The 14252-nt window shown below is 48.6% G+C and overlaps 1 protein-coding gene across 1 annotated transcript in view; it reads right to left on the bottom strand.

The window, feature by feature from the left end:
- The window catches only part of TTBK1 (tau tubulin kinase 1), an 84005-nt gene that overhangs the window by 26825 nt on the left and 42928 nt on the right, over positions 1-14252 (bottom strand). Inside the window, exons 9-12 of the mRNA XM_009903831.2 lie at positions 12480-12634; positions 10965-11184; positions 6320-6495; positions 4220-4778 (exon numbers count right to left, since the gene is read on the bottom strand). Coding sequence (XP_009902133.2) covers positions 4220-4778; positions 6320-6495; positions 10965-11184; positions 12480-12634 — 1110 coding nt within the window. The remainder of the gene's footprint in view (positions 1-4219; positions 4779-6319; positions 6496-10964; positions 11185-12479; positions 12635-14252) is intronic.

The raw sequence follows: 14252 nt of genomic DNA, 5'->3' as shown, positions 1-14252 counted from the left end.
TCCTTGTCTCACACTTCCACTGCTGGCCTCTCTGATACGCTTGGACACATTGAGTGCCGGCAGGGGGAGTGTGAACGCCTCCAGTTTCGGCAGGCAGCGGACAGGCAGCAGCTGGAAAGGCCGGCAGAACCTTGCAGTGAAAGATTCAGAACACAGTGACACGGGAGGAGGACATGAGGAGAAGATGCACTCTTGGGTCTCTTTTCTGATTATGTGATCCTGGGATGGCCAGGAGAGGGAAGAGTATACTCACAGAGGAACAGCTTGTGGCAAGATGTGATCACAGTCCCTACCTTCCCTTTACACACTGAATGGAAGAGAGAGGTGTAACAGGAACGAGGTCAGGTTCTTCACCCTGAAAATGCTAAGCCCTTCCTCCCCTTTCTGCCCCTGCTATGAAGCCAGCACTTTCACTGGGGTCAGCAACCTCCACTTCCAAAACCCAGACCAGTTTCTCTGGCATTACATTTTCACATCCATTCCCTTCCTCGCTCTGCATTTCCTTGCAGGAAGTCTCTGCAGGTTTCAAAAGGGAAGTGGGAAACCTGAGAAGGCAAGATTGCATCTTCTTAAGCCAGCACTGCTCTCCCAGAATCACACCTTCCTATCCTCAAGCAGATCAATACTCCCACCCAATTTAGTGTCACCTGCAAACTCGCTGAGGGAGCACGCCATTCCCTCATCCAGATCATTCATAAGGATGTTAAAGAGAGCTGGCCCCAGTTGTGAGCCCTGGGGAGTACCACTTGTGACTGGCTGCCAGCTGGATTTCACTCCATTCCCCCCCACGCTCTGGGCCTGGACATCAGCCAGTTTTTTACCCAGTGAAGGGTCCACTTATCCAAGCCACAAGCAGCAAGTGCAGATTCAACCCTGTCACACTCCCCCCGCTTTCAGTTATTTCTATAGCTTTATCTGCACATTAATGCATAAAAAGGAGCAGAGATTAGTTAATAGCTTTCTGAAACATGCACACTAAAGCAAACTCCAAGAGCTCTGAGAAGCAGCGTGCTGGGTGCTGCACTGAGCAGCACAGAGATGCAAGGGCCTGAACAGTTTCATGATGGGTATGGCCTCACTCTATACCAGGACTCCTCATGAGGTCTCAGGCTCCACTACAGCTGTCCTCTTGTCAGCTGAAACTTGGAGATATCTAACATGTGAGAATATTTGTGCCAGGTTGTTCAGAGCTTGCTCTGTATTGATATTTCCCAGAGTAGCATCCATTACACAGTCACAGAATCAGAGTGGTAGGGCTTGGAAGGGACCTCTGAAGAGCATCAAGTCCTGATAAAGCAGGATCACCTACAGTAAATCACACAGCAACACATCCAGGTGGGTGTGGAATGCCTCCAGAGAAGGAGACTCCACAGCCTCTCTGGGCAGCCTGTTCCAGGGCTCTAGCACCTTCACAAAGAATAAGTTTCTCCTTCTGTTTACATGGAACCTCCTGTGTTCCTGCTTGTGTCCATTGCCCCTTGTCCTGTCCTTAGACACCACTGAGAAAAGTCTGGCTCCATCCTCCTTTAGATATTCACATCACCCAGTATGGGCAGCAGCAGCAGCAATGTTCCTACATCCCAGTGGTGCTGCAAATGGCATCTTGGCTAATTTTTTGCTGTTACTTCCACTTTGCTACACCAAGTTTACCACCATGCATTAGAAGTTCCTGGGTTCCCAGAGGGTATTTCACAATATAGGGGGGGGGGCAAAAAAAGAAAGCACAGTCTGGTGGAGAACAAAGGCTTTCTAACATATCAGCAGTGATCATCCACAATTCCATTAATATCTCTTTCTTTTAGCCTGCAGTGACAAACAAGTCTTCATACTGCATCACACCAGCCCCCAGTCACTTCACACAGCAGTGTTATGGCCAGAAAGGCACTTCCAGCCTTCTTTAGCTACCCTAAATATGTCAGCAAATTGCTCCTGCTGGTTCTTGCCAGCTGACTCTTGTCATGCTCACTGCATTCTGCAGATCTTGCACAGAGAATCATACAATTGTTTTGGTTGGAAAAGACTTCTAAGATCATCAAGTCCAACCATCAACCTAAGACCACCATGGCCATTAAACCATGTCCCAAAGTGCCATGGCCACAGGTTTCTCAAACACCTCCAGAGATGCTGATTCCACCACCTCCCTGGGCAGCCTCTTCCAATGCCTGACCACTCTTGCAGTGAATAAGTTTTTCCTGATCTCCCACCTAAAGCTCCCCTGGCACAATTTCAGGCCATTTCCTCCTGTTCTATCACCTGATGCTAGGGAGAAGAGACCAACCCCAAATTCACTCCAACCTCCTTTCAGGGAGTCATAGAGAGCAATGAGGTCTCCCCTCAGCCTCCTCTTCTCCAGACTGAACAACCCCAGTTCCCTCAGCTACTTCTCACCAGACCTGTTCTCCACACCCTTCACCAGCTCTGTTGCCCTTCTCTGGACATGCTGCAGCACCAAAATGTCCTTCTTGGAGTGAGAGGCCCAAAACTGAGCCCAGTATTTGAGGTGCAGCCTCACCAGTGCTGAGTACAGGCGCTTGATCACTTCCCGGCTCCTGCTGACCACACCATTCCTGATCCAGGCCAGGCTGCTGGTGGTCTTCTTGGCCACCTGAGCACACTGCTGCCTCATGTTCAGATGGCTGTCAACAAGCACCCCCAGATCCTTTTCTGCAAGGCAGCTTTCCAGGCACTGTGCCCCAAGCCTGGAGTACTGCAGGCGTTAAGTGCCTACCTTGCACTGAGCAGCCTAGCAAGGGTATAGGCAGAGCAAATTCAGACACAGACCCTTCCAACTTGGCTAATCTTGCCTATGGAGTCTCTAGATATGAGGGGCATTCAACCTGCTGGCTTTATACAGCAAACACCTCCCTCTGGGAACCTTGCAACTGGACAAAGTCTCCATGAGAAGCACATCCTGCTACTATTCCATGCTCAACAGGGCAACCTCCCAGTGCCTGCAGTCAGAATTTCTCTCTTTCCTGCACACACAGCAGCCTCATCCACCTCTGCCTGGCAGGCAGAGCTTTGCTTTGTTTCTTTTCATACAGCTTCTTGTATTTTGCTGATAAAATGAACAGTCCTGGTATTTTTGGTTAGTTTTCTTGTCTCTCACTCTCCAAGACCCAGAGAAGAATCTGGGCAAGGCCTCAATGGAAGGATGCTCTTTTAACATGCTCCAGTCTAGTGAACACTCTTCTAGAAAGTCAACTCAAGAGGGAATGGGGAGATGGAGTTGCCATCTTCCAGAGGGGATTAAGAAGACTGCTTGAGTACCTGCCACAGGAGGGTATCACTTGTACATGACAGAGACTTATGCTGCATTCATGGATCCCAGTGAGAGATCTTCATTAACATACAAACACAAAAAGCCCTCAGGAGAATGGTTTTCTTGTCTCTTGTAGTGAACACTCTGGGACAGCCTTCCTCTAAATGTCTGAGAAATGAAGATTAGATATGACTGAGGAACTCTGAGCCTAGAAGGAGATCATGTTTTTCCAGGTAATCCCATTCATTACCTCCCACTCAACACTGAACTTTGGTGTACCTTCAGAGGGCCACAGAAAACTAAACAAACAAACAAATAAATATCATAACTGGCAGGGAAAAAAAAAGCCCTCTACAATCATCTAGACAAAACACAGTGAGAACATTTCTGTGAGTCAATACTTGGTAACAGCTATGCCAGTCACTCAAAGAAGGTTGGTGGGATGTGTGTGCTGGTTTCTCTGAGCTTTTTATGAGGAATGCAGAAGCAAATTGAATTTCAGGGAGTTGTTTCATGATTTGCATTGCTGCAGGCCTGCCCAGTGCTGATGCACTATTAGATTAGAGGACAGTCTCTTGCCATACACTGCTGTTGCTGCTGAAAAACTACATGGAGGAGCCTGGCTAGTGACACCTCCGTACAACTAAGCAGCTGTTAACAAACCACTGTGGGAGAGCAGTAAGAGAACTGATTAAAGATATCCACAACTACAACTGTGCTCTTCACTTGTCCTTGTGTGGAAATGGCTGCAAAACCTTGGTAACAGCACGTCCTTAGTAGGGGACAACGTTACTAGCTATAGGGAGTGCTTCTAAGGTGTTCACAACAGTTGCAAGCACTGTCAGGAGGAATTTCACAAGAGCATCCCTGCTTGGAATCACAGACTTCTCCAGCACAGTTGAGTTTCCTAAGAGGATGCTACACTAGGCAAAAGAAATACAGACCCAGGGATCTTACCTGTCTCTGAGGACCAGTAGGTTCAGATTCTCGTCTCCTTTGTCGGATAGCTGGTGCTGAATGGAGGGGGGAGTGGGCTGGACTTCCTGTCTGCTGTTCGTGTTTACTGTCAGATACTGTTTGGGAAGGTCCTTCATGCCTGTGGGAACTGTCCTCCTCAGTCACAGGCTGCATGCCCCGACTTCGCCCCTCGTGCGTCTTCGGCCTGACCGCAGCATCCGCCCCCAAGCGCCTTCTCTCCTCCCCATCTTCAATAGGTCTTAGTTCCTCAGGCTCCTCATCCGTGGTTCCAGAGGTGCTCGGTTCAGCCCCTGGGTGGAAGTCCTTCAGCTCTGTCTCCTTATCAATGATAACCCACTCCTTGCTGTCAAAGTCTTCCTCCTCCGCGAGCGGCACCGAGCGGAAGGCGTTGCTGAGAGCTTCGTGCTCCACCGACGCAGACACATCCATCCTGCCGCTCGCCTGCCGGTCAGCCTGGCCGGTGTCGATGGACAGCATCTGGGCTGGCTGGGAAGAGCACACGAGCCGTGATGGAGAGCCAGGCAAATCCATTCGAGACCTAAAGGCAAAACATGAAGCCATTAAAAGCGCATCAGGGTCTGTGGTTACAGTTAGGAATCGCAATGCTGAGAGGAACACCTGCAGGGTTCACCTGGCTCATTGCTTGGTGTGCTTCAGAAAGACAGGCCCAAGCAAAACCATTTCTTTAGAGCCTCCAATGGCAGGAAGATGTTCCCCTTAAGGTGCTTTAGTGTGAGCAAATTCCTTGTGGACAATGGGATCATAGAACCATAGAATGCGTCAAGTTGGAAGGGACCCTCAAAGGTCATCCTGTCCAACCCCCCTGCAGTGAGCAGGGACCGCTCCAACTAGATCAGGATGCACAGGGCCCAATCAAGTTTGACCTTGTATGTGTCCAGGGATGAGGTCTTCAACACCTCTCTGGGAAACCTCTTGCAGTATTTCACCACCCTCATTGCAAAGAACTTCCTCCTAATGTCTGACCCAAATCTACCCTGCTCTAATTTAAACCATTCCCCCTGATCCTATCACCACAGGCCCTTCTAAACAGCCCCTCCCAGCCTTCCTGTAGGTCCCCTTCAAATACTGAAATGCAGCTGCAAGTCTCCCCAGACCCTTGTCTTCTCCATGCTGAACAAATCCTACTCTCTCAGCCTGTGCTTGTAGCAGAGGTGCTCCAGCCCTCTGATCATCCTCATGGCCCTCCTCTGTACCTGCTCCAGCAGGTCCATGTCCTTCTTGTGTTTGGGGCCCCACAGATGGACACAGTACTGCAGGCGAGGTCTCACCAGAGCAGAGCGGTGGAATCACCTCTCTCAACCTGGTGGCCACACTTCTTTTGATGCAGCCCAGGACGCCACTGGTCTTCTGGACTGTGGGTGCACACTGTCTGCTCAGGCCCAGCTTCTTGTCCATCAGTACCCCCAGGCCCTTTTCTGTAGGGGCTGCTCTCACTCTCCTCATCCCCCAGCCTGTATTGGTGTAGAGGATTGCCCTGACAGAGGTGCATTACCTTACACTTTGCCTTATTGAACCTCCTAAGAGATATCTACCATAAGAGCTTGCTCCCAAAACAATTGCCCTTCTCTTCTCACTTCTTTGCTCTGGGAAGAGATACTAACTCACTTCTGCTTGACCTTGGCTGCACTGTTTTGGTGTTAACTTCTCTGCTCCTTTCTCTCATCCCTTCTTTTGTACAGGGGGGTCAGGGGGAGGCAGGGAGGGGAGGCTTCCCCTGGTCTTTGGCCACGGGGGTACTTGCACGGCTTTTTAATAGTAAGTACCTGTAAATATTGTAACTGCTGTATATTTGGTACATATTCATTGCATTCCATTGTAGATGGTAGGTTTGGCTTGTAAATGCAGCTTTCATTTGCTTCCAGCTGAGCTGCTCTGGCAAAGTTAATGCTGGGGGGGAAATTTCAACCCACCACAGAACCGCAGCGCTCAGCTTGGTGTCATGCTGAGGAATGGCCTCAATCTCCCTGCCCGTATCACTGACCAAGATACTGAACAGGTATCGAATGCTCAGTCCTAAGGACACATCTAAAAGCAGGAGGAGGCCAGAGGTTAGCAAACCTTCGCTCATGCAGATCTCCTTTGCCATCAGCAGTGGAGAGGCGTTCTGACTCGGGGCTGTTCACACGGCGGTAGCGTAGGGAGCGCACTTGTGCAGTGGGGGACTCCGGAGGCACACGGACGGGGGAACTGGGGCAGACGCCGTTTCTCTGCTCCTCTTCCACCATGCACTGAGTCTGTAGGTGGGGGTGAAACAAAGAGAACCTCAAAGTTTGACCAAAGACATCAGAATCATAGAATCTTTTCAGTTGGGAAAGATCTTTAAGATCATTGAGTCCAACAGTCAACCTAAGACAACCATGGCCATTAAACCATGTCCCAAAGTGCCATGGCCACAGGTTTCTCAAACACCTCCAGTGATGCTGACTCCACCACCTCCCTGGGCAGCCTCTTCCAATGCCTGACCACTCTTGCAGGAAAGAAATTTTTCCTCATATCCAATCTAAACCTCCCCTGACACAATTTCAGGCCATTTCCTCTCATCCTATCATCTGATAGTAAGGAGTAGAGACCAACTCCCACCTCACTCCAACCTCCTTTCAGGGAGCTGTAGAGAGCAATGAGGCCTCCTCTCAGCCTTCTCCTCTCCAGAATAAATAACCCCAGTTCTCTCAGCCCCTCCTCACCAGACCTGTTCTCCAGGCCCTTCACCAGCTTTGTTGCCCTTCTCTGGATGTTCTCCAGCACCTCAATGTCTCCTGTAGTGAGGGGTCCAAAACTGAACCCAGAATTCAAGGTGTAGCTTCACCAGTGCTGAGTACAGAGGCAAGATCCTTCTATTCTTGCTGGCCACATTATTGCTACTCTGGGCCAGGATGCTGGTGGCCTTCTTGGCCACCTGAGCACACTGCTGGCTTATGTTCAGCTGGCTGTCAACTAACACCCCCAGACCCTTTTCTGCCAGGCAGCTTTCCAGCCACTGTGCCCCAAGCCTGGAGAATTGCATAGGGTGGTTGTGATCCAAAGGCAGGACCCAGCACTTGGCCTTGTTATGTCTCATGCAGCTGGCCTTGACCCATGGATTCAGCCTGCCCAGATTTCCCATCCTTCACTGTTGCTTTGTGCTTTCCTCCAGGGTACAGCTTCAGCTGCATTCTCACAGTCTACACAAATTAAGAGGCCATATGCTTGGCAACATAGCTCTAAAACAAGGTATGGATTTAAAATCAATTCAGGTATTGAAACATCTTTACAGGTGCCATTTCAATCACCCTGCACAGCTGATCCAGAGGAGTTCTCATGGGCTAACCTAATACATATACAAGCCCTAAATAACATGATTGGACTGGATGAAGGTTGGACTTGATGATCTTAAAGATGTTTTTCAAGCAAAAAAGGGGAGATTTAGACTAGATGTAAGGAAGAAATGTTTTGCAATGAGTGTGATGAAACACTGTCACAGGTTGCCCAGAGGGGTGGTAGATGGCCCATCCTTGGAAACATTCAGGGTCAGGTTGGACCGGGCTCTGAGCTGCTCACTGCAGGGGGGTTAGGCTACACAGCCTTCCAACCCAAACCATTGCATGATTCTATGACCCTGCACAGATAAATAAGGGCCCTTAGACATAGAATCATAGAATCATTTTGCTGGAAAAACACCTCTAAGATCATCAAGTCCAACCTTCATCCAGTAATCCATTCCAGCCAGGAGATGGAAGGCCACTGGGTGTGTATGTGAAAGGAGCAAAGTGCTGACAGGACCACAGGGTAACAGGCAACTTGTTAAGATCCAAGAGCAGTGAATTGAGCAAGGGTGTGGGAGAGATGGAAGAGGCTCCTTCAAAAACACAGAATGACAACTTTGATCCAGTGGAGGAAGGAGAACCAGAAGGAGGATGAAGAAAGGTCAGTGACAATAAGCAAGGAAATATTAGCACATAAATGGGAGGAGTGGGATAGAAGAAGATCTAAACTGTGTGAGCAGAGAACTAAGGATGACCTTAGAGAGGACCTTAGGGGAGAAAAAAAACCTGGCAAGATCTACTCATTAACTAAAAACAAAGAGCGAGACAAGGAAACCCAGAGTTACTCCTAGAGCTACAGGACTGGAAGATGAAGTATGGTGAAGCTGTGAACAGAGGAGGAGTATTTTAGACACCAGCTGCCCTTGCAGTAATGAAAGGCACAAGGGATGCTTGAGATTGCAAGCAGAGGTGAAGCTGTGCCCTTCCATGTGAAATCTGCAGCCTCCTTTTCTTCCTCTGTGTGGTGATTGCATCTTAAATAAAAAATGATACTCAGAGAACAGTCAGAGTAAAGATCACAAGCCTTGCACAGTGAAAGGACAGGCAAGAGTCAGACTAGAGATAACAACCCTCACAGTAAGGACAGACTTCTTTAGCTCTGGAGAGCATGATGCCCTTGGGCTCTGTTTCACAGACTGCTGCAGTTAGGGAGTTTGTCAAGACTGAAGAGCTCACAGGCATCCTGACTAACTCCCCAGGCTCAACAAAGCTGGACTGACAAGAAACAGCAGCTCTCTCTCAGCAGGGGAGTCACCTGGTCATGCTGTGGATCCTGTAGAAACCCCTCCTGCCTCTAGCTGCTGCTAAGACAGGGCTTGTGAATGACAGCAGTGGGTACTTCAGACATGTTGTACAGCTAGGATGCAGAAAGGACATTAAGACTCCCTTGTGCACATCTCAGACTGACTGGAGAGCATCAAGGAGCCTGTTGGTTCACAGGAACAGCAAAACACAGAGTTGCCAGACTTTCTCTGTAATGCTCCTTTGTGTGTGGTGTGTTGTGGAGGTAGAACTCTCCCACTCTGCCAAGCTTTGCTGGTTCCATCCTGTCTTCCAGCGAGAACCTCTAGGAATGCACACAGTTTATCAGTGAGAGATGAAAAAGGGGTTTGGACTTGGTTTAGAATTTTTGGTGTTGGGGCATGCTGCTGGGGATTTCCCATACTTGAGCCAAATTGTTTGCTTAGATGAATTTTAAGCACCACGGAATCATTTTGATTGGAAGAGACCTTTCAAATCCAGTCCAACCATTCTCTAATTCTATCAAGGATGGTGCTAAACCATGTCCCTCAGCAACACATCTACACAGCTTTTAAATACCTCCAGGGATGGGGATTCAGCCCCCTCCCTGGGAAGCCTATTCCAGTCTTTGAGAACCCTCTCAGTGAAGAGTTTTCTTCTAATGCCCAACCCAAACCTCCCCTGGTGCAACTTGAGGCCATTTCCTTTCATCCTGTCACTTGTAACTAGGGAGAAGAGACCAATCCCCACCTGTCTTTGACCTCCTTTGAGGGAGCTCTAGAGAATGAGAAGGTCTCCAGACTAAACACCCCCAGTTGCCTCAGTTGCTCCTCACCAGCCCTGTTCTCCAGACCCTCCACCAGCTTTATTGCCCTTCTCTGGACACACAATGTCCTTTCTGTAGTGAGAATCCCCAAACTGAACCCAGTAGTCAACAAGTGGCCTCACCAGATCCCAGTCAGATGAGATTATTTCTTGCTCTGCTGATTATTTCTTGCTCATGAATAATTTCTACTAAGACTAAAGATAGTGGAGACATTTACAAGGCTGAAAGGAGGAGTCATTCTGTGCCAGTAGAATTCTGGTCTGAGCCAGGAGACTGGTAGATTTAACATGCTAGTCCACAAATGTCCATTAAAGACAGGTTTGTAAAGTGACTTCAGTACCCCCTGGCAGTGTTTTAAGCCTGTTTTATGAAGGTTTCTCTGCTAACAGATTCTGTACCTACCTGATACCATGCCACATGACACTCTGATTTTGATACAACAATTGAGACTGGCACAACAAATGCTAATTTCCTTCCAATAGCTAATAAATAAACTCCTGGATTCTCTCCAGAATCATCACTCAGTGGGGATGCCTCTAAGGAATTTACACTCAAGGACTGAGAAACTTTCAGGGATTATGAGGAAAGCCAAATTCAGGAGACACTAAAGGTAAAAAGCCCTACTATGAATGTGGCCTGCAGAACTGTGTGAGAATATTAAGTGACTCTTTCTCTCACTCCTGACAGGAGTGAAACCATCATTAGATGCTTTTTATAGCTCGTGCTACCTTTGAAAGGGAAGTGTAAAAAATGGAAGAGAAAAATTAGTGAGGATCCAAGATGTAGAAGAAGATGGCTTAGAGCATCACTGAAGGGTTTGGCTTGCAAGGGGTCTTTAATGATCATCTATTTCCAACCCCCCTGCCATGGGCAGGGACACCTTCCACTAGACCAGCTTGCTCAAGGCCCTGTCCAACCTGGCCTTGAACGCTTCCAGGAAGGAGGGAAGAAATCTCTGATCAAACTGATTGACTCAAGAGGTTAGGACACAACAAAGTTTTGCTTTATAATTTCCAACCCTGGGACATTTCTGATGTGTTATCAGCTATACAAGGTCTCAACTCCCATTGCTTGAAGCATCTAGATCCCAGCTAAGGATATGGTGATTGTATGGAGGATTCACTCTGGCATCACAGGCCCCCCAGATGCATCAAGATCTAAATTAATCCCAATGGCTTTTACTCTGCGATTTGTTTGTCATTCCCCACTTCCATGGGGAAAGCCCACAGTGCTTTTTGGGATGCTACACCAGTGGATGCAGCTGGCACCTAGCAGTCTGTGAGACAGACTGTGGCACCTAGCAGCCACAGGAGACAAACACAACGTTCTTTACTTTGCTGATGCTGATCCTGAGTTTGTTGCGATTCACATCTGTCTCCTCCCACACTTCAGCCTCATTGAAAGCAGTGTTTGGAGCCTGACCAAGACCCTCTGCTGGCCGGCCTGACAGGATGGGAGGAGCATTCTCTTGGTCACTCAGATGTTCACCCTGCAGGACATCCTCAGTGTTCTCACGAAGCAGGTCCCCGGGTACCGGAGTGACGTTAACCACCCTGTGGATGAGATAAGAAGGAAGGTCAAATTATTGGTACTTAAAGCAGAAGGCCTAACACACTGCCCCACACAAACTCCTCAGCAGCTTCTAGGGTGTCACCAGACTGAAAGAACCAGGCAGTCCAGCATTGTCCTAGCTGTGACAACCTGAAACAGAATGGGAGGATTCCACCTGACAGTCACAAAGACAAGGGGATGGATAGGATCACAGAGGTTGGAAAAGACCTCTAAGGTCACCAAGTCCAACCTTCTGCCCAATACCTCCATGACCATTAGACCACAAAGGCTGCAAATTTCTTCAGCAGTGCCCATTAAACAATATTTAACTTAGAAGACATTTCTCTTCTTTGCATGAGCTAGTGAAGCTTAATAGGCACTGGAGTTCTTGTCTTCTTTTATGCTAAGGTTTTATCTTCTATAGTCACAGAACTGTTTCAGTTGGAAAAGGCCTTTAAGACCATCAAGTCCAACCATTCTCTAACTCTGCCAAGGCTGGTGAACCACGTCTCTGCCACTTTGAAACACCTCAGGGATGAGGATTCAACCATCTCCAATCTCTGAGAACCTTTCAGTCAAGAAGTTTGCTCTAATCTCCAACCTAAACCTCCCCTGGGTACAGCTTGAGGCCATGTCCTCTCCCTTGCAGTTTCCTCCTCCCTTCGGGTAGTTGTAGAGAGCAGTGAGGTTTCCCCTCAGTTTCCTCTTCTCTTCAACCCACCACAACCCCCAACCCTGAAACCCAGCTCCCTCAGTTTAAGAAAGATGTTGAGGTGCTGGAACATGTCCAGAGAAGGGCAGTGAGGCTGGTGAGGGGTCTGGAGCACGGCTCTGTGAGGAGATGCTGAGGGAGCTGGGGTTGCTTAGCCTGGAGAAGAGGAGGCTCAGGGGAGACCTTATTGCTGTCTACAACTACCTGAAAGGGGGTTGTAGCCAGGAGGGGGTTGGTCTCTTCTCCCAGGCACCCAGCACCAGAACAAGAGGACACAGTCTCAAGCTGTGCCAGGGGAGGTTTAAGCTGGAGGTGAGGAAGAAGTTCTTCACAGAAAGAGAGATTGGCCATTGGAGAGGGCTGCCCAGGGAGGTGGTGGAGTCACCACATGTTTAAAGTAGACTGGATGAGGCACTCATGGCCATGATTTAGTTGATCAGATGGTGTTGGGTGATAGTTGGACTTGATCTCAAAGGTCTTTTCCAACCTGCTTAACTGTATTCTGTGACCTTTCCAAAATGAACCTGCTAGGGAGTTTGCTACTGAGGATGCCTGGAGGCTCACTGGCACGCCTGCAGTACTCACCCAAACATGGCTGCTGTTTGCCTGGTGTTTTGCTGTGGTGGAGTAGAGGTGCTAGTGGATAACAAGATGTCTGTCCCAGCCTTCTCCCAGTCAAAGGCTTCATTTTCAGTGATGCCTCTTTCCTTCATGCTGTTCTCGAAAACGGACATGATTAACTGCAACAAATTTACACACACAAAGAAGTCAATTCTTGTTAAGGAGCTAAAGGTGACTCTCTCAAAAAATCCCAAGCATGAGCATAAGGACCCAATGTAGCTTAGAATCTCCATCTTGCCTACAAAAGGTGCCAAGAAATCAGAGCAAATAGAGGCTGAGGGAGCTGGAGTTGTTTAGCCTGGAGAAGAGGAGGCTCAGGGGAGACCTTCTTGCTCTCTTCACCTCCCTGAAGGGAGGTTGTAGCCAGGTGGGGGTTGGTCTCTTCTCTCAAGCAACCAGCACCAGAACAAGAGGACACAGTCTCAAGCTGCACCAGGGGAAGTTTAGGCTCGAGGTGAGGAGAAAGTTCTTCACTGAGAGAGTTGTTAGCCATTGGAATGTGCTGCCCAGGGAGGTGGTGGAGTCACCCTCCCTGGAGGTGTTCAAGAGGGGATTGGATGTGGCACTTGGTGCCATGGTTTAGTCATGAGGTCTGTGGTGACAGCTTGGGCTTGATGATCTTTGAGGTCTCTTCCAACCTTGGTGATACTGTGATGCTGTGATGAGCATGCAACATTTTGACAGTGACTTTGTGAAATCTCATTACTCTTAACTCTAAAGCTTTAACTTCAGCTCAGCTTTCCTGTAAACTAGACATATGCAGAGTAGCACATTTGACACTTTGGAGAACAGAAGACTGAGAGGAGCAGTGTGCCCAGGTGGCCAAGAAGGCCAATGGCATCCTGGCCTGCATCAGAAATAGTGTGGCCAGCAGGAGCAGGGAAATCATTGTGCCCTGTGCTCAGCACTGGTTAGGCCACACGTGGAGCACTGTGTCCAGTTTTGGGCTCCTCAATTGAAGAAGGGCATTGAGATACTTGAATGTGTCCAGAGAAGGGCAACAAGGCTTAATCACCATGAGAATAGGTCCAGGAAGAGCAGGCTCCCCATCCCATGGACCCAGCCAAGATCACTGGCTAAGGAAGAGTGAACCTGCAGCAGACACATGATAGAATAATCCTCTTTTTCCCCAAGGCTGGTGACTATTTGGATGCCACAGAGCACCAGCTGTAGTCCCAAATGTCAGCAAGGTTGCTTTCATGCATTAAGGAGGATTATGATCTTCCCAGTCAGAGCAGGGAGGGTAAAAGATGATCTTGAAGGTCTCTTCCAACCTGGTCTATTCTATTCTATGCTACTGGAAGACAGTAGTGTGATTACTTGAGGCAAATAAAAAATAGCCATGGTGTCCAAAAGGTGCAAACAAAGAAACAATCACATAGGAGCAAGGGTGTGGGTAGGAGAACTGAAAAACCAAGAGACAGAGAGAAGAGAATCAGTGGAACACTGGAACGGGTTGCCCAGGGAGGTAGTTGGAGCCCTATCCTTGGAGATATTTGAGGTGAGGCTAAGCAGGGCTCTGGGCAACCTGATCTAGCTGAGGATGCTGACTACAGAGAGGGTTGGACAAGATGACCTTTGGAGGTCCCTTCCAACATAAACTATTCTCTGATTCACACCAAGACAGAAAAAGCCAAAAGGCAGGCAGAAGAGTGGGAGAAAAAATGCATCTCTGACTGTGGAGAGAGGACTGGAAGGGGTTTGTTTGTTTGAGCGGTTTGTGTGTGTTTGGGGCTT

The sequence above is a fragment of the Dryobates pubescens genome, chromosome 2, assembly GCF_014839835.1.
Source record: "Dryobates pubescens isolate bDryPub1 chromosome 2, bDryPub1.pri, whole genome shotgun sequence".
In the NCBI taxonomy this organism is placed as follows: Eukaryota; Metazoa; Chordata; class Aves; order Piciformes; family Picidae; genus Dryobates; species Dryobates pubescens.
This window is presented reverse-complemented; position numbering and strand designations above follow the sequence as displayed.